At 43.3% G+C, this 27,992-nt stretch overlaps 1 protein-coding gene across 1 annotated transcript; it reads left to right on the top strand.

Moving 5' to 3' along the window:
• Nucleotides 1–182: 182 nt before the first annotated feature.
• Nucleotides 183–27,191, top strand: cep152 (centrosomal protein 152). Its single transcript, XM_034085682.2, is given in 28 exon segments — nucleotides 183–602; nucleotides 1,298–1,411; nucleotides 2,964–3,067; nucleotides 3,274–3,319; nucleotides 3,485–3,796; nucleotides 4,098–4,245; nucleotides 4,389–4,529; nucleotides 5,078–5,217; nucleotides 5,434–5,634; nucleotides 5,721–5,868; nucleotides 5,965–6,056; nucleotides 6,177–6,340; nucleotides 6,471–6,672; nucleotides 11,537–11,641; nucleotides 11,731–11,861; nucleotides 11,957–12,085; nucleotides 12,171–12,285; nucleotides 12,517–12,702; nucleotides 12,791–13,048; nucleotides 18,133–18,264; nucleotides 18,355–18,960; nucleotides 19,400–19,475; nucleotides 19,573–19,740; nucleotides 19,826–19,910; nucleotides 20,787–20,866; nucleotides 21,102–21,258; nucleotides 21,345–21,448; nucleotides 25,223–27,191. Coding segments are annotated over 27 exon segments (4,875 nt in total). The 5' UTR covers nucleotides 183–602; nucleotides 1,298–1,321; the 3' UTR covers nucleotides 25,978–27,191.
• Nucleotides 27,192–27,992: the final 801 nt, after the last annotated feature.

Genomic DNA, 27,992 nt, shown 5'->3' with positions numbered 1-27,992 from the left:
GCCATGGAGTCCCGGATAGCGTCTCAATTCCGAAGCAGTTCGAAGCGGCAACAATAATGATTATGAAATAGTTTATATCCTGCAAGTCATTCTACCGACAATGAAAATTAAACTAGTATGCGTATGTCGGTGTTATAATCGTTATAATGCATGTATAGTCTTGGAGTTCTGCCTTTAAGACCCAGTGGTTTGGCGCTGCTAGTGCGCGGGAGTTTTCAAAGTGGGCGAGTCTCTAAAAGAGGACGTCCGACCGGCTAACCGGAGTTAGCCAACAGCTAGTTTAAAGTAACCCCAACAAGATAGTGCTCAGACAGATTCACCACAAAACGGATGATTAACTTTTTTATTGACATACGATTACACGTATTTACTCAAACGTGTTCTGCGTAAGTTTTCCAAAGCATGGTCAGTTCGGTTTTAGGTGTTTATCGGGCTCGTTGTTTTCTAAGGCAAGCTAATATGAACGCAAGTTAGTTAGCTAAAGTTAGCGTCGCTGCTTTGTATGTAAACAGTAATGTGGCTAGTGGTTAGCTAAAAACGTCCCTGAAATAAGAGGATAAGCGACTCATCAAAGGAAACTGCTGTCCCATTTATACCAACAGGTAAGTGGATGCGATGTGTTAATAACTTACGTTCACTTTACATGATAGCCTATTTAGCCATCCTTTATCGGTAACACTAACCTTTACTAATATTCTCCCTGGCTGTTAGTGGTTTCCCTCTTTTAGTTTTCTTTACCTCTTTTCCAGTGATGTAAAGTAACTAAGTAGATTTACTCAAGTACTGCACTTAAGTATAATTTTGAGGGCCTTGTACTTTACTTGAGTATTTCAATGTTTTGATACTACAATTCAGAGGTAAAGAGTGTACTTTTACTCCAATACATTTATTCAATAGCTTTAGTTGCTTTGCAGATTTGGATCTACGATGTGAAATATAATCAATACTTAAATAAGACTTGAGTTACACCTGGATTAACATTCGCAAGCTACCCTGTAGCATACAAAGTCATTAAAACTAGCTGCACCGTTACTAGCTTTGATAACACTTTAATGCATCAATAATTATAATCAAAACATGGAATAGTGTATATATTATTCTGAAAGGCCAATCTGCAAAATTAGTACTTCTACTTTTGGAACTTTAAGTATAATTTGATGCTAATGATTTTGTACTTTTACGTGAGTAACATTTTAATTGCAGGACTTTTACTTGTAACAGAGTATTCACTCTGGTACTTCTACGTTTACTCAAGCACAAGTTCTGAGTACTTCTTCCACCTCTGCTCTTCTCCCAGGGAACCCTCTGCAGGCTTTGCATCATGTCTATTGATTTTGACAGTGCTGCCCTGCAAATCCAGCATGATGAGGAAGAAGAGTATGACCAGGAGGACTATGCAAGAGAGCAAGAGGTAGGATTCAAAGCTACAGCGTTTTAAAGTTGTCTGGATAACGTTTGTTTTACAGTTGTGTATGTGCCAAGTTGTTGGATATGTTGGTGTCACTTGCCGCTGTGTTTTTGTTGCTGTTAACTTAGTGTGATTTCTTGAGCTCGTGCTGGTTAAGTCAAACAAGTATTTATCAAGCACATCAGACGACAGGAGATATCCAGGGCATGCTTGTATTATAAAATACAATCACATGTGGTATAGGCAGTGTGTAAGCATGACCTATCTCTGTGATATTATGTTCCTCTCCTTGTTGATATATTTAAAATATAGTTGTACTCCTTTGTTGAGCATTGCATTTGTCAGGTCATCCTTTGTTGTTCTTCTGAGTTCATGCACTTGAATAAGAATTTCACAAGCACCGCAGCTTCCCAGCTAGACAGGCATGTTGTCTTAGTACTCATGCCTACAATCTGTTGCACCATGAGCCTGAGCTATTATTGGCTCCTTCCAGGTGTGTCACACAGAAACTAGCTCAGCCCTGTGGATTCCCTGCTTTCTCTACTTTGTTTCTGTGCATGGCTTTATTTGTACTTGAGTTACTTAAGAAAGCCAAATGTCTTACTTGTGCGCTTCAGTAATCAGAAGAATGGGACTTTAAATAGATTTTTTTTTTTTGGGATAGCCTATTTCCTATACAGAACATGATCAAGTGGAAAATGTTTGCCACCAGTAATTGGAATGTTTCATGCTCCAGTTAACCTTGCTATATGTTTTGTCTAAACAATGGAGTCCTTTGGGAGCAAAATGCAGCAATACCGCAGCGAGCCAAACAACATGCCAGGCACGTTTTGGATATTTCACACAGAACGTCTTCTCTTCAGAACGATTAGGCTAGGAGGTTTTGCGGCTTGGCTCCTCAATCTTTGTTAAATTTCCAAGCGGGACAATATGGGTCCTTTGGTTGTGGACACAGTGGAGGATTTGAGGACTATTCAGCAGTTATTGTTAGAAGTAAGTTCAGCTGGCTCCGCTAACACATGGCCTGTTATAAAAAGCAAGCCTGGTCAGTTGGTGCTGACGCAGAGGTGGATCTAACCTGTTGTTTTTGTGTTATTAAGAGCTAAGATGTTTTACTAAAATTCGTTGTCTGTGTTTTGTATCTCAATTGTTGATTGTATGAACCAAGAGAATAATTAGCAAATGTAATAAACAGTTCAACTAACCATTACCTCTTTATAACTGATTTATCTAAAAGCACCACATTTAAACCAGATAATATTTGAGACTTTTCCTTGATAAATTCCATAAACAATACCTGATTTAAAAACAACACATGGAATAACTAAATGACTGTGAACTGTAAAAACTGCACACTGTGTTTTCAATGCCAACATTCAGCCTTATTCCAGTTAAGACAAACACATTTTTTGGTTGATGTTTTCTCTGGCACCTTCTGTCTCTCAGGCTGTCAGTGATTTATTTTCTGTGCTGATTTTTTTTCTATTTGCATTACTTTATAACTCAGTTGCTGAGCAACCTTGGTGACTGATTTCCATGTGCTATTTTTCTGCAGCTGCACAAATTGCTCACCGACCTGCCCGATGACATGCTAGAGGACAGCATTGACGACCCAGAGCTGGAGTACACTACCTGCACCAATAAAAACACTGGCAACAGGTAACACACACACACACGCACGCACGCACGCACGCACACACAAAACTGGAATGGACATTCTTTCAATTTTCCAATTAATCAAAGAAAAAATAATTAGCTAATAACTTAAGAATGAAAATATTAATTTGTTGCTGTGGTCCAAAACTATCAACATACTTAAGTTTGTTGAGTGTATAAATATGCTTTATTTGCCTTCATCCTCTCAGTCCACATTCCACTCGGACCCAACAAAGGCCAACTTCTCATGAACAGGTAATAATAATAATTTCAATTTATATAGCGTAGGTAGGTTGTTATTTCTGTTTCACCCATAGATATTTTATCTTGTGAAGCTGAAAACATGACTCTTAATAATAATAATAATAATAAGTTATGTTGTGAAGCTGAAAACCTCACTCTGTCACTGTCTCTCTGAAGAACTGTGAACCTGACTATGATCAACGCTCCCAGGACGAGTACACCTATCAGGATGGAGCTGTTCAGATCAATGGACATCACCCTCAAACTCAGCCTCAACCTCAAACCTGGAACCAGGACCATCAGTTCACCCAGGGGGATTATACGTACACCAGCATCGGCACCGAGAAATCTACCAATGATTTCTCTGCAGATGAGTATGAGTCCAAACCATATCCTCCAGGCACTGATAACCCTGTGGTGTTTAATGGAGAGGCGGGACGCAGGGACGATCAACATTACGGAGTTCACAACGACATCAACCATTTTCCTGTGAGTATGTTTGTTTTATTTTGTTATTGCACCATTTTTTTAATATTATTTCATACATCTGGTTTTAAAATGTAATTAATTGTGTATGAAATATACATACACTTTCATTCTAATAATTTAAAATGAACATCTTAATACCCGTACGTCCAACAGTCGTTGACATGCTTTACAATTTCATTATGTGTTGGAAAAACAGAAAGTAGTATATCCTTGAATTGGTTTATTTTTGAGTTATCAAACGGGTAATACTTTTTATTTCAAACATACTGCATTCCTCTTTTTTGATATTCTGAATTTAAAGTCGGGGGCGTTGGACAGAGTGGATCATCACACGGCCAGCTACAATCCTCACCATCCTGCTCATCAGCCAAAGATGTTCAACACACAGGCCGTCCACCAAGAAGGTCAATTTGAACATCTGCAAAGAGAATTCCTCGACTCTGCCCAGCGTGAGTCTCACAGGCGTGTTTTAGTTGCTCTTACTTATGTACAACCTACTCTGACTTAAATGCCATTGCTGAAAAATCATTACTGTGTTTTAATTGAGGGTAAGAGAGTGATGTGTAAACATAAATGTTGTGCTGTGTTTCAGAAACTGCTGATAGGGAGCAGCTTGCCCAGGTGCAGATTTTGAACAAAGCTCAGCAGAGGCAAATTGAAGACTTGGAGCGAAAACTGGAGGATTCAAGGCGTAACATGAGATATATCGAGCATCAGTTTGCAATTGCCAAAGGTATGTTTCACACAATGGAGGATGCAAAATGTTTCACTTTACTACTGTACATTGCCCATGTAACGTCATGTCATTTTTAGTTATTTTGTGATACTTGCAGGATTTAAATATAATGTTGTTGAAAGTTATTATTATATTATATTATATATTATATTGTTCCAATTTCTTACATGTATTATTTTGGAAATTAAACAAATCACTTCAACTGTGAATAAATACTTATCACTCTATGCTGCCTGTAGGATAATGAGGGACTTTCACGTTTTTCTTTCCTATTTTTGACCATCGTGTTTGACACTTTCCATATTAGATTGTTTTTTAAATCCAAGTTTAAAAAAACAGTGGCTGGTTATCTACCAATATATGAACTTGATTAAGATTAAAAAAAGGTAAATACAATAGGATTTATTCTCACTTGCATATTATATCTGCCCTCTTGTGGCTGTTAGGAGGGTTGGCAGTATCCACAGACACAGTCTGTGTTTCGAGCTCTAGCTGGATGTGCTTCTTGTGGAAACATGATTTTTTTTTTTTTATATCATCAATAGATGAAAAGGATGGCCTAGCAGTAAGCCTGACGGAATCGGGTCAACTGGTTGAAGAGGCCAAGGAGAGAGAGGTTCAAATGCTGAATACATTTAGGGCAATGGAGCAGCAAGTAAAGGTCCTCACTGAGAGAGACCAGGAGGTACGTTCTGAGCACCACTGTTTTCCCCTTTTCATCGTCTTAAATGTTTAAAGCTAAATACAAAGCACCAGGTCATCTTCTATTAAGGATGAAAGAAAAAATAATCCAATTTGCTGCTAGTGTCGTTTTCTGAAACATGGAAACATTTGTATTATCTTCATTTTAACCCTATGACTGAAATGGATTTGGTATACAGTAGCTTAATTTTGTCTGCAGACAACGCGGAAGCAGAGAGTAGCAGAGGCTGCGTTGGACAGCATGAAGCAGCAGATGTTGGAGCTTTGTCGCTCTGACACTTTGTCCAAGACGCGGCAGCAGCACGACAGAGACCTCACCGTCATGAAGGAGCAGCACGAGGCAGCGCTGCTGACACTACAGCAGAAACTAGAGTCTACCGCTCAGGTTCTGAACAAACAGGTCTCTACTGCTGCTGTCACAGGAGATTTAGTCCAAGTGGCCTGCAGACATAGTCAACACCTGTTTTCTTGTGTTGTTGATTCCAGATTGATGTTGATCAGAGGTTACGGGAGCATGTGAAGCAGCTGGAGCGCCAGAGAGAAGAGGAGCAGCTGGAGAGAGCCAGAGTGGTCAACGCGCTGACTCAACGCCTGGAGGAGAGTCAGCAACAATGTGCCAAGCTGCTGCAGACAGGTGATAGAATCTGGACTGCATGTACTCAAAAGAGCATCTTCTGTTTTCTTATTTGCAAATCATTATTTCCTCTTTGTTGTGGTTCTATTTCTTTAGGCTCAGTGCAGGAGATGAGTCAGATACAAATCAAACTACAACAGGCTCAATCAACCAAAGCGCTGAGTGAAAACATGAACACAGTCCTCCAGGTTTGCCCTCACTCTTTTCTGCACCTGAATGGAACCACCATCAGAAAAAGGATTATTGAAATGATGCTGTGCTTGAACTAAGTTGATTACATTTTTTCTTATTTAATTTTTATCCTACAGGAGGATCTGGCGGAGTTAAAGGAGCAGATCATGATTTATGAATCTGCTGTGAAGCACGGTGTTATTGTGTTAGAGCAGAGCAGCGACTGGGACAACCAGCTGTCTGACTCCTGTGTAGATTTAGGACTAAAGAAAGCAAACAGGAAGAATGGCTTGCTTCACAGGTACACCATGATAATAAAGCCAAATCACTGACATCATTATAATGTCTTTGTCATTTTGTCTTTTCTCTAATGAGTGCTAGTATATACCACCTCTCCTATCAATCTAAATCTACCCATTTTGTTTGTTCAGCACCGCCCTGGCTCACCTGTCGGACTCCAAGCTGCCCAAAGATGAAGCTGTGCGGCTGCTGCGGGGGGAGATGCAGCGTTGCCTGGGGAGCCTGAAGGGGAAGCGGCAGAAGATCAGTCAGCTGCAGGAGGAGCTACACCTCTGTCAGGGCAGAGTGGGCGAGCTGCAGAACCAGCTAGAGGAAGCCAAACTCTGCTCTTCGGTGAGGCCTTCTTCTTGACCAGAGACTTTATGATGCATTGCTGAGAAAGGCCATTTAAAACTGTTAAGCCTGGTATACACCGATAGCCATTAGTTACATTTAGGTAGAAAGGGTAATTGTATTTCTTTCTGATTAAAACAGAAGTGAAAAATATAATATAATCACGATACTTAAGTGACAATAAGATACTTGCGATAACATACAGTATGTTGCAATTTACCATACTGACCTCATAAAAGAAAAATCAGCAACATTAAGGGGATGGAAAGATCTGTTTTTACTAGTGCTGTCAAAATTATCGCGTTAACGGCGGTAATTAATTTTTTGAATTAATTGCGTTAAAAATATTTAACGCATTTAGCGCATGTGCAGAATGGCCCGCCCCATACGTGCCACCAGTGGCAGCGCCAGGGTATGGCTGGGGTAGGCTACACCCATACCAAGAAATGGCTTAGCCCCACCATGAAAAATGATGTTAAAGTAAGCAAAATAAAGTCTGCCAACTCGCGCGGAGTAAATTGCACAGACAGCAGTTAGTAAGATTGATTTCAGTCGCCACGGTTTTGAAAACTTTTGTCACGTAGTGATCGTCTTCTCAATAGAACATCTTTGATAACGGCGTGGTGTTGTTGCAGGAAGTCCCTACGGAGAATACCTTTGCTGTAGTACAGGGGTGCACATAACTGGTACACAGATTATGTGCGTAATCTGAAATGCGTACCGTCACTTGTGTCACACAGCACATTTGCGTACCGAAGTACTTGTGAAGCTTTTCCAGAAGGCGGTTAGATCACCGGACGACAGAGTGTGCACCGACTCTGTGCACAAGGAGTGCACAGACAGGGAGCTGTTAACGTCGGTCTGTACAACGGACTTGTGCCAAAACTACCCCCCCCCCCTTCACTGGAGAACTGCGCTAAAACAGCTGATCACAACGTTCACACTCTGTGGTCACGAAGTACTCCACTAGCCACCGCCGCCCCCTCCCTCTGTCGAATTTCCTGAAGTACTCCCCCGTTGATAGAAATCAACACGTAATGAATTAAGACCCCACGGTTTGATGATTGATAGGTGTGGGTTGTCTTTCATTTTGACACGCAGAAAAATGTTATAATAAACATAGATACTGTATGTTAAATGGATATATCCACCTTCTTTCATTTATCTTTCCATTCCCACAACAATATACATAAAGAAATGGCATATTTTGGACATAGGTCGAATGGTGATTAATCATGATTAATTAATTTTTAAACTGTGATTAATCTGATTCAAATTTGTAATAGTTTGACAGCCCTAGTTTTTACCTAAAGGATTTTATTTGTATTTTCATTATTAATCATTATAAATATTGCCACACTATCAATTCTACTTGCAGCCATTAATTTAGACCTGGAAGCATAACGAGGGGTTACGTATTGTAACCCTAGTTGTATAAGCAAAGGCGGAGCCCTCTACTGGACTCTATGGGTACTACCTCTCAACCATACCATGCAAGCATTCACCTACTGAGATATCTATACAGGGTTCTTACGGTCATTAAAAACCTGGAAAAGTTATGGAAATTCAAAATGCTAATTCCAGACCCTGGAAAAGTTATGGAAAACAATATTTTCCCCAAAGTTTTGGAAAAGTCATGGAAATGTAACTAAATTTGCATCAAATATAATTTATATTTTAGCTAATTGCCGAAATAGTAATAAAAAAACTATAATGATAATAAATACTGTATCGTATAGTAATGAAACGTAAAATGGCATTTAACTGACAAGGTATTTTGCTGGTGAGATATTTGAGTTGCTTTAGCGTGTAGAAGCTAGTAAGCCAACTATTTGATTTGTTTTAGATAGGCACAACATGTTTCATATGCAGACCTTATTTTCCTGTTCCATGTTAAAATAAACCATCTTCAGTGGTACCGCTGAGAAAGAGTAATTTTTTTGGTCATGGAAAATTAGGTAACGGTCATCAATCAATCAATCAATCAATAGGATACGGCTGTAATAGGCCTAAGGCCTTTTAGTCACTCATAAATAAATGAGTAGATCACTGATTCTTTATTTACTATGGATGCTGGCAACAGTCACATAGTCCAAAGTGAAGGTGATGTTTGACCAGTAGTGGTCGAGGCGGGATTTGAGACAGTTAACCGTCTTGGATGTGACAACGCTTTCTGGCAGATCATTCCACAAGTCAACCACACGCAGGCTGAAAAAGTTGTGGCGGATAGCCAGTCTTGAGTACTGTTTCTTCAACTTGAGTCAGTGTCCACGAGTCCTGGTGTTATAATCCCGTTGTAGTGGGCATGATGTTTTGTAGATGTTGTGGAGATATTTGAAAACTTCGATCATATCTCATGGAAAAGTCATTGAAAATCATTGGTGAAAAAGTGTATGACTATGAACCCTGTCTATAAACGTAGCCGGCCCCCGGGCGGGCCTACCTGAATGCGCGCGCAAGCTCACCGTATAAAAGGCGGCCTCGCCTCCTGACTGCCATCCTACACCCTCTTCAGCGAGCGGCATAGGACAGACAGGGCCCCGAGTAGAGGGCTCCGCCTGTGCTTATATTACAAGGGTTACAATACGTAACCCTAGTCATATAAACGCGCTGTCGTCCAACAACATCGGCCCATCACACTGCCCCTGACCGGCTTTTGGTTAACAGCCACTGCACCGCAACTCCTTCTCCTCCGGTTGTGACCGTGGAGAAGACGGGGCCGCAGTTTACACGCTTACCTCTTGAAGAGTGTGCATGAAAAATAGTGAGAAAGGGGGTCCCTAAGGAGCATGGGAAAACACAAGTGCATTATGTCCAGGCGGGACATAATGCCAGTATGTCACCAGTCCTGTGTTGCCCCAGCAAGCACAGACAATGAGAAGGCGCCAGACATGTCCAAGAGATAAAACGTTATGAAGTGGCCTGGTGTGGACCAAGACGCCGCCGTGCATATGTCCTCCACACTCACGCCGTTGAATAAGGCTGTTGACACAGCCATACCCCGTGTAGAGTGTGCACGGACCCCCACAGGGAAGGCTCTCCCCGCCTGTCCGTAGGCATGTGAAATGCACTCGCAGGGCCATCCTGCCAGGCGTTTCTTGGACAGCGCTTTACCGGCCACATCCCCTGTAAGGCAAAACGCAAATACTTTCTGTGCTCTGGAGCAATTTCGACATGAAACTAAGCGTCCCTCAGGTCGATGGATGTGAACCAATCGCCCGGCTGCACTAGGTCCAATAACTGTTTCACAGTTAACATGTGGAATTTTTTGCAGGCAATGTGCTGATTCAGGCTGCGGAGATCTAGAATGGGTCTGAATTCTCCTGTCTTCTTGGGAACCAGGAAGTGCGTGGAATAAAGACCCTTTTCTCTCCCGAGGGTGCACAACAGATACCGCCTGTTTTTGCACCAGGGCCTGAATCTCTGCCGAGAGGAAACCTATCCCCTCCTGGGAAGATAGTTTTGCCTCTCTTATGCCATTGAATGGAGGAGGGACAGCGCGGTGAGTCCCAACCACATGTGACGTGACGCCACTGTGGCCAGGGACATCACACGTCCAGCTGCGGCGGCCACACCGTGGATCAGATTGTTCATCTGACCAATGCAGCGGTCCAAATAATTGCTCCTGTCCTGAGGCGGGAGGGCGGGGGTGTCCTGCTGAGGGGTGATTAGCGAGACACCCAACACACCGAGATTATTGGCCGCCGCCGCCATCTGCGTTCCGAGCCGGAATATTTTGTCCAAAATATTCCAGGATATCTTGGTCCCGAGGCAGCGGGGGCAGATGTTTTTTCCCCTTCGCCCATCCGGCTGCCTGTGGAAGCAAATGGGCCGCCAGGCTCTCATCAATGGGGGGCACGCCGGGACACTCAGCCTTCGTTTTGAGTGGCTGCCGCCACGTTGCCTCCACACATTGCCAGATATCTGTCAACGGGGGCGAAATGAAGGCCGGCTGTGCCGGACGCACCGGGCCGTAGAACACCTGACGAAGGCGGCTTACCGGCCTCGGTGGCAGTGGCGGGGGGAGCAGTACGCCTACATGCTCTGCCGCCATGGTCATCACCGCAGGGAAGTCCTGACGCGCCGACCTGTGTGGCGGCCCCTCCTAGAAGCTGGACTCTTCTGGACCAGACAACGGGTCGTCGTCGTCCTCGTCGTCTTCCTCCTCGACGAACTGGGCCGCCCGACCCGCCGGAATGGCGAACACGAATGGCACCTCTCCCGCGACATCCTATTCCTCCATTTCCACCACCTCGAGATCCTGGTCCTCCGGCGAGACATAATGTGCCTGAAAATGCTCCAGACGATGCCGGCGGCTGAGCCGTAGGAGCATGCGGCAGGCATTGCAGGCCGGAGACTGGGTCAGTCCGTCTGCGGTGTGGTCAGGCCCCAGACACTCAAAGCAGAGGCGGTGGGGATCAGCACCCACGATTAAGCCATGGCATGAAGGACAAGGAGTGGTGAGTCCATCTTGATTCAAATTCTTTCTTTATTTTCTCCGTTTACGTCTCAGTTGTTATCCTGCTCGCCGAAGAGAAAATGATGGCAGTCAGGAGGTGAGGCCGCCTTTTATACGGTGAGCTTGCGCTGGGGCCGGTACGTTTATAGATATCTCAGTAGGTGAATGCTTGCGTGGTATGGTTGAGGTAGTACCCATAGAGTCCAGTAGAGGGCAGAGCCTGTGCAAGATATAACATTATTTTCCTGTTCTAGTTGTTTCTGCATAAAAAGAAACCAATGACGTGAAAGTTACAGTTCAAACATTGTATGGTACAACCATTAGACAATGCAAAAATAAAAGTTATGAGATTATGTGGCTCCAATGCAAAAGAAGACTCACCAAAAACTGCATCTGTGTTCCCAGGTCAGAGAGAACAGTCAGATGAAACATCTAGACCTAACAGGAGAGTCTCAGAAAGAGTTTGTGAGACTACAAGAAGACAAACTACACCTGAAGCAACAAGTGGAGGTCAGTTGTTGTTTTTAAACATAATAATAATTGTATATATTTAGTTAATTATTTGACGGAAGTCTGACGGTGTTCTATCAAACCTCTAGGTGTTAGAAATTAAGAATACGGAGCTGAAACAGAGTGAGGAGAAGGTGAGGACGGCCAACTTGGAGCTTTGCACCAAGATGAGGGAAATGATCAAGGAGCTGGACCAGGAGAAGCAGGAGGCTGCTCAGAGGTCAGGCACAGAGGAACGGTATAAGATAATATGCAATGTTTTAATATGAATGATCATTAATATAAATGTATATGTTTCTATGTGTCTTCCTGCAGAGATGAGCGCGTTCATCAGCAGTACAGGGACGACGTGGTGGACCGGGTCAGAACCGAGCTCCTGCTGGAACATGACGCTCAGGTGGAGCAGCTGGCGGCTCAGCACCAGCAGCAGCTCCAACAGCTACAGTGAGTCCACTCACTCAACAGTGGTTATATAATGGTATCTGAAAACCCTTGAAACTGATTTACAGTACTGATCACTCGTTCACAGGACACAGCTGTCTGAGGCCAATGACAAGATGTTGGCCGTGCAAGAGTGTTACATATCTGTCTGCAAGGAGAAGAACATGCTGGAGAAAGAGGAGGCTTTGATCAGAGAAAATGAGGTATGTCAAATCCTAAAATGTGTTTATCAGAAGCAGTTGGTTCCTTCACTTAATTGGTTTGTTTTTGTGTTGATCAACATTGTATATGTCGAGTCAGCTGGTACACAAAATTGTTACTATTATTGCCAAATCGTTTAATGTATTGCTACTTGCAATTTGTTAAAGATGTCTGTTTCCAACACAGATGACCCCTGTACTGAGAGTCATTTTTGATTTGGTTCTCGTTCATAGCTCAAGATGCAAGAAACGAGTGGCCCAGCTGTGGAGAAGCTAAGGACCGAGCTTCAGGCTCAGCATGAGGCCTCAATAAAACAGCTCAAAGCTCTCTGGTCCAAAGAAAAGGAGACGAAGATCCAGGAGCAGGTGGACTCTCAAGTTGCCTTAGCCAAGGCTGCCTGGGAGGAGGAACTGCAAAAGGTAGGATTTCCTGTAATGACTGTTCAGCACTCAACTCCCTTTCAGTGAATTTGCATCAGAAATTGAAGTTTGTACTGCTACTGTGCAGATGGAGAAGGCCTGGGTGGAGAGGCCCGAGGAGGCTAGGAGAGAGGAACATAAGGAGACGGCTGAGGCTTCCTGTCAGGCAGAGACGGAGGCCAGCGGTGTGAGAGTCACTGCAGAGGAGCTGGACTCCAGGCTCAGTGCCCAGAGACAGCAGCTGCTCCTGGAGGCTGAGAGAGGCAATCGCAAAGCTGTGGAGGAAGCCAGGAAACAAGCCCAGAGAGAGCTGCACGAGAAACATCTGGACGACATGGCCAACCAGGTCAGTGAGCTCTTTAACTATCAGGGTTCGTACGGTCATTGAAAACCTGGAAAAGTCATGGAAATTGAAAATGCAAATTCCAGGCCCTGGAAAAGTTTTGGAAAAGTCATGGAAATGTAACTAAAGTTGCGTCAAATATAATTTACATTTAATCTAATCGCTGAAATAATCTGCAGTCGCGAGCTGTTATGTGCCATCATGACGCGCATGGTGTTATTTTTTAATATAAATGTGAGCAGTGTGCTCGAGTCTTCCTGCCTGTCGGCTGAACTCTGCTGCTCCGGGATGAGGGTCAGCTACATTATCTACGGTGCGTTCGTTAACTGTGCGGAGTCACGGCCCGTCTACACTACAGCGTCGACAGCGTTGAAAGCTCCAATCTGCCCATTCACTTTCAATGGGGTGACGTCACGTAGCCTCACTTTTTTGCCGAACTGAATTGTGGGTAGCAGAGCGGTCCGTCTCAGGCGTCTCCGGCGACAGAAGTTGAACAATGTTCAACTTCTGACGCCGGAGTAGCCAGCGCCAGCCAATCAAATCCCGTTTCCCAAAATCTGACAGCTGAAGCCGTAGCCAATCAAACCGCGTCTAAGCTGGGAGAGATATCCCGCCGTTCATTTCTATATTTCAAAAAAAGTCGGAGGAGAAACTAACTATCGCCGTAGCAAATCACCCGGTTTTGTATGACCAGACCCTCTTCACCTACCGGGATACAAACCGGAGGAACCAGGCATGAAGGGAGGTGGCAGAGACAGTGGGGGAAACTGGTAGGTTTTCGCCTGTTTGGGGAGTTTATATATATATATATATTGCTCCCATACAATCCCCGGGGTTTTTTGTTTTGTATGTCGGGGGCGGGAGATTCATGTGATTGGTTGTTGGCCGTGTTGCTTGAATAAAATCCCCAAGCTCCAGACACGCCCAGCTCCAAGCTATTTTTGAAGCTGTAGTGTGGACGCTCCGTCACTGTGGCACAGACTGCACCGCTGGTGAACAGCTGTTAGAACGGGCCGTTCAGGTGTTCAGAGCAGAGCGGCAGAGCGTGATGTGAACCGAAACGTTTTTCTGTCGCAATATAATTTAAGGAATCGTTGAGCTAGCTAGCTAGCTAGCATACATTGTCACTATCTGCTAACGTTGGCTTTAGCCTTCGTTTTCTAATAGTTTTTTTCATAGGCTATACACAGAGGTGGTATAAGTATAGATCTTGTACTTGATTAAAAGTAGAAGTACTCAGATCTTATACTTTAGTAAAAGTAGGCTACTCATATCTTGTACTTAATAAAAGTAGAAGTACTCAGATCTTGTACTTTAGTAAAAGTAGAAGTACTCAGATCTTGTACTTGAGTAAAAGTAGAAGTACTCAGATCTTGTACTTGATTAAAAGCAGATTAGAAGTACCAGAGTGTAGGAATACTCTGTTTCAGTAAAAGTCCTGCATTCAAAATGTTCCTCAAGTAAAAGTAGAAAAGTATTCTCATCAAAATATAGTGAAAGTAGCGACAGTAAAAGTAGTCATTGTGCAGATTGGTCCATTTCAGAATAATATATGATATGTTTTATAAAGATTGATCATGAAAGTGTTCTCAAAGGTGAAGGTGCAGCTAATTTGAATGACTTTGTATACTGCAGGGTAGCTTGTGGATTTACTCCAGGTGGAACTAAAGTCTGATTTAACACTTGGTTATATTTCACATCATTCATCCAGATCTGTGAAGTAACTAAAGGTATTAAATACATGTAGTGGAGGAGAAGTACACCATGTACCTCTGAACTGTAGTGGAGTCGAGGAGGCTCTCTGGAGGAGCTATAACCGAGGATACACTGATGGGTCCTCCACGGTCCTCCACGGCTCCTTCATGGATGCATTTCCGGCAACAGAGATGTTTCAAAGAGTCGTGACGCACGGCCGGACTTATCTCAGCCAATGACAGCTCTGCATACATCCCCTGGATATTATTTTATTAACTGCTTTCATCGCGACGCGATGTTTACAGTGAGAACAGCTGTGAGGTCCGTGCAGAAAGCAGAGCAGTGTGTATAATATATATCACTCAGTATAACAGGCCTACATTACTCTCTGTATTTGCTGTAGTTTAGTAGATATCTACAAACAAAGAGTCGATATTTTCTAAAACCATTTAGTGCTTCACAATAAAATACACAACGGCTGTAGCCTGTTTTAGGAGCTGTTTGTGCATGTGTGTGGTACAGTGTGTGCATAGATGCAGCGGACAGACAGGTCTCAGTTGGTTTGGTGTCCTCTGCATACTTTTAATACTTGTAAATACAACTTTTGGCCCGTAATTTATTTCCCTCATTGTAGCGACCAGAGGGGAGAGGGGGGGGATAGTCTCTGATAGTGTTACGTTATTATGAGTGCTCTGTTTGATTCTGAAATTGTATATATTTATATAAATATATACTGTTATGGAAATCTAGGACCCAAACACGGCTGGAGAGTACAAGTCAAGTGATCAAAACAAATAAATGGTGAATCGAGAAAAGCTGTCTTTTGGTTATTTATTTGAAGCTTCAAATACACGATACAATAATATAATTATGTCACAAGTCGGACAGAGTATAAGATAGTCTGCGCGAGAGTGCGTAGAACAATGAAGAAGCAGAGATTATATAAGAAAATGAGTGGGAACGTGAGAAATCTGGATTCACACAGTCAGATTGTTTATGAGACACCCAGTGGCCTTGCAGATAGCATAACGGTTCTTGTGTGACTCCCAGTCGGCTAAAACAGCTGTGGCCTTGCAGAGCCTGGGAATAATCCATAAGAGAATATAATAATAATAAAAGAAAGCACATCAGGAAATAAGAAGCATTTGGTTTAAGCATATGAAAGATATAATAAGGATGATATATATTAGAAAAATGTCCACTACAATACATATATATGTGTGTGTGCGTGTGCGTGTCCGCATCTGTAGCCTGTTATTGTCTCATTATACCGCACTGTAAATGAATCAAAGTAAATATATAAGTCGTCATGAACACATCTGTCCATCAGAGAGAGGGCTGCTGTGCCTTCTGTCATCATTAATGGACGTCTCTTTAAAATGACCGCTCAGAGGAGAGGAGTTCTCATTTCTCTATCCGCCTGCTGCTTCCGCTCCTCTCTCCTCGGTTCCCCTCCTCGGCTCCTCCGCTCGCATCTCCTGTGGGCGGGACTAAGTATCGAGGATAGGAGTCGAGGAGGGGAGTTCGAGAAATGAGAAAGGGCCCATGTACCTTCAGGTTATTTATTTGTACCCGTAGGTAGTTTCTGTTTGCAGACAAAAAGACAAGGGTTCCATCCTGACACTAAAAACAAATACAAACAACAGACACATCTCTAATAAAGGACTAGTAAAAGTACAAGTATACCCTGCTCAACCAAATCTCAAAATATTTAAAAACATTTTAAGAAGGAAAACACTAGTACAAACATGGACATTCAAAATTCACAATTAAATAAATTAATAAAAATAGTCATCTGTGTGACGCTCCATGATGTGTTAATTTGTGCAATAGCTGCTGGGATAACACTATTTTTATACCGCTTCGTTCTACTCCTTGGGACAAGTAACCTCCGGCCCGAAGGAAGAAGCTTGAATTCTGAGTGCAGAGGGTGGGAGTCATCGTCTAATATGGAGCTGGATAACCGCTGTAACTGCCTGAGGTACAAGGTCTCCAGGTTTAGCTGTGGCTCACCAATCAGTCTGCTGTACCACTTTATGATCTGACTCAGAGAGTTTCTGCTCTTTAATGTCAGGTTACCAAACCATGACATTAGTGAAAAAGACAGAATTGACTCGATAAAAGCACGATAAAACAATTAACTGTAGTGGAGTCGAAGTACACCATGTACCTCTGAACTGTAGTGAGTAGAAGTACACCATGTACCTCTGAACTGTAGTGGAGTCGAAGTACACCATGTACCTCTGAACTGTAGCGGAGTCGAAGTACACCATCTACCTCTCTGTACATGGTGTACTTCTACCCCGCCGCACGCTGTAGTGGAGTAGAAGTACAAAGTAGCAAAACATTGAAATACTTAATAAAGTACAAGTATCTCAAAACTGTACCTCCGTATAGTACTTGTTGAGTTTATGAACTTAGTTACACCAGTGGCTATACAGATAGAAAGACTAAGCCTTGCACAGAGGCATGAAAACAGTGCTGCCAGAATTATAAACTGACTGCTACACAATTAAAATAAATGCTTTTATATATTTCTATTAGATGTGACTCTTTGGCGTTTCTGTTATTAACTGCTGCTTTAGTTGTTCTGACTGCTAAAATCTTCTGTTATTCCTCATTTTATAGCCGATATTCCGTGGGGTCGGGGGCTCGGATCCTTGTCACCTTTTTCATACCTGATGAGTTTGCATCCCTGACTACAGTTGCTTTAGCCTGTAGAAGCTAGTAAGCCAACTATTTGATTTGTTTTAGATAGGCACAACATGTGTCATATGCAAACCTTATTTTCCTGCTCCATGTTAAAATAAACCATTTTCAGTGGTAATTTTTTTTTGGTCAGGGAAAATTAGGTAAAGGTCATTGAGAAGTCATTGGAAGTCATTGGTGAAAAAGTGTATGAACCCTGAACTATATGTGTGCTAGTCAGCCGCATAGCTTTACTGTACATTTAGAATGTGTGGGAACAATTAGAATCAATCCAATGCAGCAAGACTTGCTAGCTCTTGTTTACTCTTTGTTAGATTTCTAAACTATGTGATTTAGCTGATTCATCCCACTATTTATGAGGTTTATCATTTATTAAGATTTCCAGTACTGTATGTTGCATGTTTTTATTTGATTGCACTTAATTGTTTAAAATGAAATGTGTCCTTAGGGTGACTTACAAAATCTGCCCAGGGACTACAGATAAAAAATAGCCTCTTGGCTAATAACTCTGTCACATTTACAGAAATGTTGATTAATGTGCATTGTCCGTTAAATAAAATGATGATGATGAAATAAGCAAACTAAATAGTTATAAAATTAAATAAAACACAATGCTGTATTCCCCAAATGTTTTGAGATATCTTGCTTTCATCAGGGATTAACACTTAGTGGTGGTGTTTCAGGTTGAAGGTGCAGTAACCAGGGCCTACAATCGCTGGATTGAAGATTTGACGTCATTACCAGAATATCGAGCCGCTCTCCAAACAGAAAGGGAGAAATGGGAAGTACTGCAAGAGAAACGCACAGGACAACAGGTAGGAACCGTTTCTGTCTTTGAGGTAAAAACTGACAATGCTGTGAAATGGCTTTTCTTTTCTGATCATGTGTTATTCTTAATGGGCCAGGTTTCCCAGGCAGAGGAGAAGTGGAATAAGAAGCACAAGAACCAGCTGGAGGAGCAGAGACTGGAGGAGCTACAAGAGGAGTTGGCAGCGCTGCAGAGTCAGGTGGAGCAGGGGAGGAGAGAGCATGCGGCGCTGCTGAAGGCTGAGCTGGCTGCAGCCCGAGCAGCCTGGAGCCGAGACAAACAACAGGAGATCTCTGTGATCCTGGCCCGCAGTGAGCAGGCGTACCAGAGAAAGCTGGAGCAGGCTGTGCAGCAGGCCAGAGGGGAGGCGGCGCTGCACAGAGAGGAGCTGCTCCTGCAGGTGGAGGCCAACCTACAGCAGACTGTGAGGGCCCGGGAGGAGGAGTGGAAATGTCGGCATGCAGAGGAGGAGCAGGTCCAGAGGCAGCAGACAAGAGATGAATTAATGACAGAACTTCAGATGGCTCTGTCAGAGGTCCAGGCACAACTTCTCAGGGATCCCAAAACAAATCAGCCCCACACTGAAGACCCCAGGAGGAGCAGCGGGGACACATCAGAGCTCACAGTCACACACATCATCCAAACCGCCTGCAGAGACGTAGTCAACAGAGCAGTGTCTCAAGCCAAGAAGCAATGGACCAAAGTGAGGTTTTTTGAAAATATCTGTTATCTGAAGATAAAACATATGTTATCAGTTAATGATTTAGATTAAGATGACTTGCTCTGCTCAATGATCACTTTGCTGAGTCTGCAGAGGGCGAAGGTTGTTGGAACACAATGCAAGACAAAGAAATAAATGCAGAATTGCACTGAAATGAATGTTTTGGTAATTAGTATAGTGTTAGTAAAGTATTTGGGAGCTTGCAAATCACAAACATTACAATCAGCGTATTATTCCTTTATCAAATCATGCACAGCCCTGTTTAAATCCTCAGCAAGGCAAGTTCATTCATATAGCCCCTTTCATCAGAAGGCAATTCAAAGTGCAGTAAGTTATGATTTCTATGAATGTGCTATGTTTTTATTTTTGTTTCTCTGTGGTACAATGCTTATGAGTTGCACTTTCCTTTATTCCCCTACAGATAAGTGAGGAGAGACTGAGCCTTGTGTTAAAAGAAACACAGGAGCATCATGAGAGAGAAATAGACCAAATGCAGAGTATGTATTGGCCTCTGATCGTCCGTATGACATACAATATTCATTATTTGATCACTACAGTGCCCATCAGCAAGCTTATATTCTCCACTGTTTCCAGGCTCCGTGTCCCAGAGGAAGGAGCCGGCCCGCTGCAGGAAGGAGTGCGCTGAGACTTTAGCAAAGCTGCAGAAGAAGAACCAGGAGCTGCAGAGACACTTAGAGAAAGCCTGTCGTCAGCTGCAGCACAGCGTCCGGGAGCACAACTCTGCCATGCAGCATCTGAAAGGTATTAAAGGCATTTCATTTCTCTCTTTAAATGTCAAACTAATGGATATACTCAACTCAACATACAACATGTCTGTGTGTTGCAGATGAGCATGAAAGCAGCTTGAAAACCATGAAGGAGGAACATCTGCAGCAGCTGGAGGAGGTGAAGAGAGCCAAAGAATCCTGAGGGTTAGTGTTTTTATTGTTTCTTATCTTCAGTTCAAAGTGAAATGAAGCTAAATAAAATATTGTTGCTCCAGTTTATTGTTTTGTTCTGTTGTGATATGCCATGTTAGTTAAAAGTTAAACCAATGTATATCAAATGTTGTCCCTTATCTTAAGTGCTTTTGCTCATGCATTTTGCATTTGAGATTAAGATCTTCAAGGTTCAAGTTTCTTTATTGTCAAACTAACATAGCTACAGAGTAATTATGTCGTTGAAAATCTTAGGTCACAGGCTTCTCCAACACAATAATACAGATAAGCAGACAATATTAAAATATACTATATTAAAAGTAATACAAAAAGTAAAATAGTTTTAAAAAAGTGGAATAGTGCAATACGAGTCTATATACAAGTTATTGGAATGATATATTAGATAATGGATAAATAATTACTAAGTAGCAGATGAATGTTATGAAATTGTTTCAGCAGTTCAGTTGTTTAACAGTCTTATTGCCTGCGGGATGAAGCTATCTCTGAATCTGGTTGTTTTTGTCCGGATGCTGCGGTAACGCCTGCCAGACGGCAGCAGACTGAACTGTTTGTGGCTGGGGTGACGGGGGTCTTTTATAATCCATCTTAATGATGCCAAGCATAAACTGGACTTTGTACTCCAGTAATAGTCAAATCAAGTCCCTCCAGACATTTAACCCATCCCAAATAGTAATTAACCCTTAGACTGTTGAAAGTAAGGTCAAATTGCTAGAAAGCAGCAAAGTCTTTAGGGTTTCTTGTCTTTGTTCTTGGGGCAAAAATCTTAGAAATAGCTGAAAATACACCGAAGATCAGTTTGACATTTAATTTCAATAAAATCATGGAAGAATGTTTTTTTCTTGCTTGCAGGAGTTCTGATCACCAACAAAATACACAAGGCCTGGAAGAGATGAAGCAGCAATACGTGACGACTGTAGAAAAGATCAGAGGTTTGTAATGGATGTGTTTATTGTGTGCACATTTAAAATATTCTGTATTCAGGCGCACCAGATTTCAATATAAAACTGCCCTGGAGCGTTTAAGGAAGAAGACTCAACTAGAAACTATGATGTCCTGTACCATAATATTCATTTATGTCCTCACTTGTGAATCTGATCGAACCTCAGTAATTTTCATGTAAATGTACTAGTGAAAAGGACGGATCATAACTGTGTTTTACCGCAGGAGACATGCTGCGTTACCTCCAGGAGAGTCGAGAGCGAGCTGCAGAGATGATCCGCGTGGAGGTGCAGAGGGAGAGGCAGGATACCGCCAGGAAGATGCGGCGCTATTATCTGACCTGTCTGCAGGAGTTACTGGAGGACGGGGGAAAGAATACAGGGCAAGAGACCGTAATGTCCTAAACTTGTTTGCTTGCTTCCTCAGGACTCCTCTGGCTAATTGTATTGATCTTCCTGTCCTCTGCAGGGCTGAGAAGAAAATAATGAATGCTGCTAGCAAGCTGGCAGCCATGGCTAAAGTACTGGAGACGCCTGTCAGAATGAAATCTTCAAAGAACTACAGCTTACAAAGTGAGTCCTGTCGAGTAGAACTGCTTGATTCAAGGTGTCTCCTTACATTACATTGCATTTAGCTGACGCTTTTATCCAAAGCGACTTACAATAAGTGCGTTCGACCAACAAAATACAAACTTGAAGAAAACAGAATCATATAAGTACATCAGGCTTCATAGAGCAAAAACATTTCAAGTGCTACTCAACTGGCTTTAGATAAGCCAGCCCTTTATTAGTATATAAGTGCTTTGTTAATAGTTCTATCGCTCGAAGTGGAGTCGAAAGAGATGAGTTTTCAGTCTGCGCCGGAAGGTGTGTAAGCTATCTGCTTAAACCCACGTGTTTTTGCTGATGGGAACTTGGGTCTCCTTCGCAGCGATGGTGCAGCGAGCCGTTTGGTTGATGCGGAGTGCACGTGCTGGGGTGTACGGTTTAACCATGTCCTGGATGTAGGAAGGGCCAGATCCATTCGCAGCATGGTACGCAAGTACCATTGTCTTGAAGTGGATTCTAGCAGTTATCGGAAGCCAGTGGAGGGAGCAGAGCAGAGGAGAGGCGTGGTGTGGGAGAATTTAGGAAGGTTGAAGACCAGGCGAGCAGCTGCATTCTGCATGAGCTGCAGAGGTCGGATGGCACATGCAGGTAGACCAGCCAGGAGGGAGTTGCAGTAGTTTAGGCGTGAGATGACGAGAGCCTGGACCAGAACCTGCGTGGCTTTCTGGGTCAGCTGGGGACGCATCCTCCTGATGTTGTAAAGCGTGTATCTGCAGCAGCGGGTTGTAGCAGCGATGTTTGCAGTGAAGGACAGGTTGTTATCTAGGGTGACACCCAGATTCCTTGCAGTCTAAGTCGGGGAAACAACAGAGGTGCCAATGTTGGTTGTTAAGTCAAGAGTGGGACAATCTTTTCCCAGAAGGAAAAACAGTTCAGTCTTGTCAAGGTTGAGCTTGAGGTGATGATCAGACATCCACTGAGAGATGTCAGCTAGACAAGCAGAGATGTGTGCGACGACCTGGGTCTCTGAGCGGGGAAAGGACAGAATTAATTGGGTGTCGTCAGCGTAGCAGTGGTATGAAAAACCATGCGGGAGAAGAGGAGGGGACCAAGAACAGAGCCCTGAGGGACCCCGGTAGTTAATTGACAAGGGTCGGACTCGGACCCTCTCCAAGTAACCCTGTAGGTGCGGTCTTTGAGGTATGAGGTGATGAGGGAAAGTGCAGAGCCTGAAACTCCAAGTTCTTGGAGAGTGTGAAGGAGGATCTGATGATTCACCGTGTCGAATGCAGCAGACAGGTCCAAAAGGATGAGGAGAGGGAGGCTGCTTTAGCAGTGTGCAGTTACTCAGTGACAGCAAGGAGGGCAGTTTCTGTGGAGTGACCTGCCTTGAAACCAGACTGGTGCGGATCCAGAAGGTTGTTCTGATGGAGATAACAGGAGAGTTGTTTAAAGACAGCGCGTTCAAGTGTTTTAGACAGGAACGGGAGGAGAGAGACAGGCCTGTAGTTTATAACATCTGACGGGTTGAGAGTGGGTTTCTTTAGGAGAGGGTTTACTCTTGCCTCCTTGAGACTGTTTGGAAAGTGACCAGAAGTTAGAGAAGTGTTGATGAAATGGGTGAGAAACGGTAGAATATCAGGAGCGATAGTCTGAAGGAGGTTTGAAGGGATAGGGTCCAGAGCACAGGTGGTAGGGCGGGCAGAGGTAATGAGTAAGAACCTCACTTGGAGAGAGAGGGGAAAAGGAGGTCAGTGTGTGGGTGAAAGGAGGGTCTGGTGAGTCAGAAAAAGAAGAGCGAATATCATCAACCATTTTTCAAAGTGGTTAACAAAGTCGCTTGACAGAAGGGAGGAGGGGGAAGGGGCTTTGGGGGGTCCAGGAGGGAGGAGAAGATGGATAATAGTTTTTTGGAATAGGAAGATTGGATCTTATCTTGAAAGAAAGTGCTTTTTGCCTGAGAGATCGAAGCAGAGAAAGAGGAGAGGAGAGCCTGATAGGTTAGGAGGTCGTCACGGTGTTTGGATTTCCACCATTTCCGCTCTGCTGCCCAAAGGACGGTTCTATTAGCATGCAGTGCGTCATTTAGCCAGGGAGCAGGAGGAGACTGACGAGCCTGCCGAGATGTGAGAGGACAGTGAGAGTCCAGAGAGGAGTAGAGAGGAGAGTTTCTGTAGCAGAGTTTGGAGGCAGCAATTGGAACGAGTCAGAGGAAGGGAGGGCTGAGAGCACCGATGAGGCAAAGGTAGAGGGGGAGAGGGAGCGAAGGTTACGGCGGACAGGTGCAGGATGAGAAGAGATTAGTTTGTTATGTTTGGAAAGGGGTAGAGAGAATGAAATGAAGAAGTGATCGGATGTGTGGAGCGGGTTTACAGAGAGGTTAGAAGTAGCGCAGTTCCTTGAGAATATGAGATCAAGGACATTGCCAGCTTTATGAGTTGGTGGGGATGGAGACAGTGAGAAAGCAAAGGCGGTTAACAGAGATGTAGTTCGTCGATGGTCCCTGTCTGGAGGTTGAAGTCTCCGAGAAGTACAGCGGGAGGACCAGTTTCAGGGATGTGTGAGAGGAGATGATCTAATTCCTCCAAGAAGTCTCCCAAGGCGCCTGGTGGACAACAACAATGGTTAATTGTATAGGATGGGTCACTGTGACGGCATGGAATTCAAAGGTGGAAGGAGTGAAGTTATGTAGCTTGAAGAGGGAAAAGCTCCATTTGGGAGAGAGCAGAAGACCAGTGCCACCTCCTCTGCCAGTGGGTCTGGGTGTATGGGAGAAGGAATATGCTGTGGAGAGAGCTGCTGGGGTGGATGTGTTGGATGGAGTAATCCACGTCTCAGTGAGAGCAAGGAAATCCAGAGACTGCAGGGAAGCGTAGCCAGAGATGAAGTCAGCCTTAGGAACAGCTGACTGGCAGTTCCACAGGCCGCCTGAAACTAGATGTTGGATCTCAGTGGAGCATGTGGGATAGACGAGAGCAGGCCGGTTATATCGATTACGAGATACACGGGGCCAGTGATAATTGCGAGAAGACACATAAACAGGAATGGAGAAAATACACATGATTATAGCATGAGGGGCTAAACAACCAAATAAAATAAAACACCAGCGATACTTCGCTCAATCAAAGTAGGATTTGCCTCCTCTTTGCCTCCCTCGTGACTCCCGCAGGACTCTAATGTCTTTGCCAGTCTTACTCTCGCAGGACTCTAATGTCTTTGTCAGTCTTTGCCTGTCTGACGCTCCAGGAAAGTGCTACCTAAAATGGACACCTGATTGCTGAGTTCTCACAGCTGTGGGGCCACGTCCCTTTAATTAGTTAACTCTCTGCAGCTGGTGGCCCTCAAAAGGAAATCGAGACTGGCTTCCTCCTGACTTGTTATTGTCTTTTAAGTCAATTACATTAAACCCTAAGTTATAAAGTTATGAGTTTAACCCTTAATACAGTTACACCTACTCAATAAAGCTCTTAGTATTCTACAAATGTTTAAATCAAAGTTAACCCTAGCAGTCAGTTAGTTCAGTTTTAAGGTTTTCAGTCAAATTACTTGTCCCAAGTTTCTGCCTGACAGATACTGTAGCGGTTTTGAGATTTAAAATCACAATTTCAGTCAGATCAACTACAGAGCATTGATACAGAGTACACACACTGAAACAGAGAAGTCTAAAAACAGAATGTTACTCACACAATTCTAGAAGTCTCCAGTTGCTTTCCTGTCAAAATCGAGTTGCCCACTTTTAGGTTTTAAATTGTCAATGTGCTGGGAATATGTGGTTTGTATTGACTGGTTGTTTGACAGCTGTGTTCACAGGTATAAATGCAGGTTTCAGTAAGAACCCTTTGACTCTCACTGAGCTCCCTGACATCAGGCCAGAGGGGAGATCGCACAGGGAAAAGACTTCAGAGCAGAAACAAGTTGCCACAGCGAGGACGAAACCTTCGAGTCACAAAGACCTTCCTGCCACTGAGAAGGAGGCAGCGGCTGTAGATGCAAGACTGAAAACTGCTGGTAACGCACATCTCCGCACTTACAAACCTTCACATCAGACGAATTCATGCCAGGGGGATTTTGTCGATGCGTCTGTGAGGAGTAAAAACAGGGAGCTATGCCTGCAGGGAGTCAACCGCCTTGACTCAGAGCGACAGAGCCAACCGCTCCTCATCCAGGAGGTTCCTGTCAGAGACGAGAGGAGGACGGACTGGAGCATGAGCAGCAGTGACTCGGACGCAGGCTTCCAGGCCTCCATACTCTCTTACTCAGGGAGGAAAGTGGAGCAGGTGAAGCCTTTTTCTGTCTCTGCTGCGTCAGCCAGTCACCTGGGAGAGTTTGGAGGACTCACCCCGAACGTTTCTGACCTGACTGTCTATAACGAAATTGCCAAAAAGACACCTCACACCCAGACTTTGAGCGTTCAGCATGCAAAGCTCAGCTCACACCGGGAGCCCACGCCTGGCGAGGAGCAGAGGGGGGGCCATCCCCGTCCTCAGTTCTCTGAGCTGAGACAACGGCAGCAGGACAGCGGCTTCGACAGTCCGTTCTACCAGCAGAAATGACAAAGTGAGGGCAGGTATGAAGTGAAGTAGGCAGATAAACTTTGAACTAAGTTCTAACAATTTCAGTAAACTTACATTAACGTGCCTTTTTTTAATTAAGTGTTTAAAGTTTACTCGATGTAGAACCGTTGCCTTCATGGATGTTTGCAGTGTGTTTCTTTATGTTGCTTTAACATTGTTAACAGAATAGTTTGACATTTAGGAAATTGGCTTATTTGCTTTCTTGGCAAGAGACATTGATGGAGATTGATACTCTCAGACACTCAGTCTTGAGTTCGCAAAATATAAACCTGCAGCCAGTAACCTAAGTTTAGCGTACAAACTGGAAATGAGGTGGAAAATCAAATCCAATTGGGATTTCCAAAGTTCGCTAAAACAACCCACCACAACAGAATGTTTGTTTACAAAACAATGTAGAATATAATTGAGTAGAATAACAAATTGTAATGTTATGGGGGCTTATGTGATGATATAGTTCCAGTAATACTGTGAGTTAACCAAACAAGAAATAGTTAACAAATGAAATATAATTTTACACAAGAAATAAGGTTCAGAGAGACACAGGCTAGTTTTCTCCACATGTTTTCAGCTTTTGTGCTACGCTAAGCTAACTTTACAGACATGATAGTGGTTTCAATCTTAATTTGCCTCTCGACAAGAAAGCAAGTTAGTGTTCAAAAATGAACTTTTTCTTTAATGCAGAAATTGTTCCAGTGTCTCCAAAGAAACAACTTCTATGTCCTGGTCCAGATCATCTCAGAAAAGGCATAACACTCCTTTAAACAAAACAAAATATTTGTTTTGTGATTTGTTTATTAGATCTCTCATACGCCTGTTGAACCTTTCAGTGTAGCTTTAAAGCTGCAGGTGTTTGATCGCAATGTCAGTGAGGCACTCTGCAGTAGTTACTTAGAAGTGATCCTTTCATAAAGTATACGTGTATTTTTAGAAAAACATTATAGGTCAAACGCTGTCCACACTGTAATATTTAACTTGTGATACCTTGAAGACTGATACTGGCAGGTCACTGCACCCTGTACTGTAGACTGCCACAGAGAACTAGATTAAGTGTTCTGTTCTGCCCCTCCGTCGTTATGTCTGTTTTTATATTTTCATATATTTTATATAACATTAATGAGATATGCTGTGCGTAGATCATAAATGTTTTTTTTTTTTTTTAAATGTATTTAATTTGTTTTAATAAATATTATCATATGCTTGCAAATTAAGTGAGAATACATTATTTGTCGTGAGTGTGGAGCGCCTCTTCAGCAATAAGAGTTGCATTTGATATAAACCAATTATAATATAAACCAATAGATTCAAAAAACTGGACCTGTTAAACTGGAGTCCTCTAAGGCTCGGCTACAAAGATGTGTTTGTAGATACATTTATTATTGGTTTGGGCTTTTCATTTATATGTTAAGCAGAAAAACCTCAGATATAATCGATCTTATCCTTTCAGATTGTGTTTCGTATTGTTGTTGTGTGCAGGCATCACAGTGGCTTTGAGGAGGAAGTTCTCCGCATCTCAATTTTGGGACGACTGCAGGAGATATGATGTCACTGTCATACCCAATGTAGGGGTAATCATGCGTTACTTGTGCAACACACCAAATGTATCACAGAGCTAACATTGGTGATACTACAAACCTCACCAAAAACACAACTATTTCAGACCTCTTTTATCCCCGACACAAACCTAATGTTTTCAAATGGGTCAGGTTGACACACAGAACATACAGGTCAAAGTTGCAGCTCTGCCCAAACACTGTAATCATTACCTAGATCAAGCATGTTTTTCCATCTAGACAAGCATTCAAATAATCATTTGAAATGTTTGACAGCTTGTCATAGGCGGCGCGTGAGGCTCAGGTTTGGGAAGGCTAAATAACTTTTTGTTTACCTGACGCTGCCCGCCCCCGGCGTAAAGAGCGGAAAAAAAGAGATCAACTCAGTGAAAGCAACGCCTGCATGCTGACCAATCAGAGCTCAGTGTGCGGAGTTTAAATCTA

Source organism: Pseudochaenichthys georgianus, chromosome 6, assembly GCF_902827115.2.
Source record: "Pseudochaenichthys georgianus chromosome 6, fPseGeo1.2, whole genome shotgun sequence".
In the NCBI taxonomy this organism is placed as follows: Eukaryota; Metazoa; Chordata; class Actinopteri; order Perciformes; family Channichthyidae; genus Pseudochaenichthys; species Pseudochaenichthys georgianus.
The sequence above is the reverse complement of the archived record's forward strand: the minus strand, read 5'-3'. Positions and strand labels throughout refer to the sequence as shown.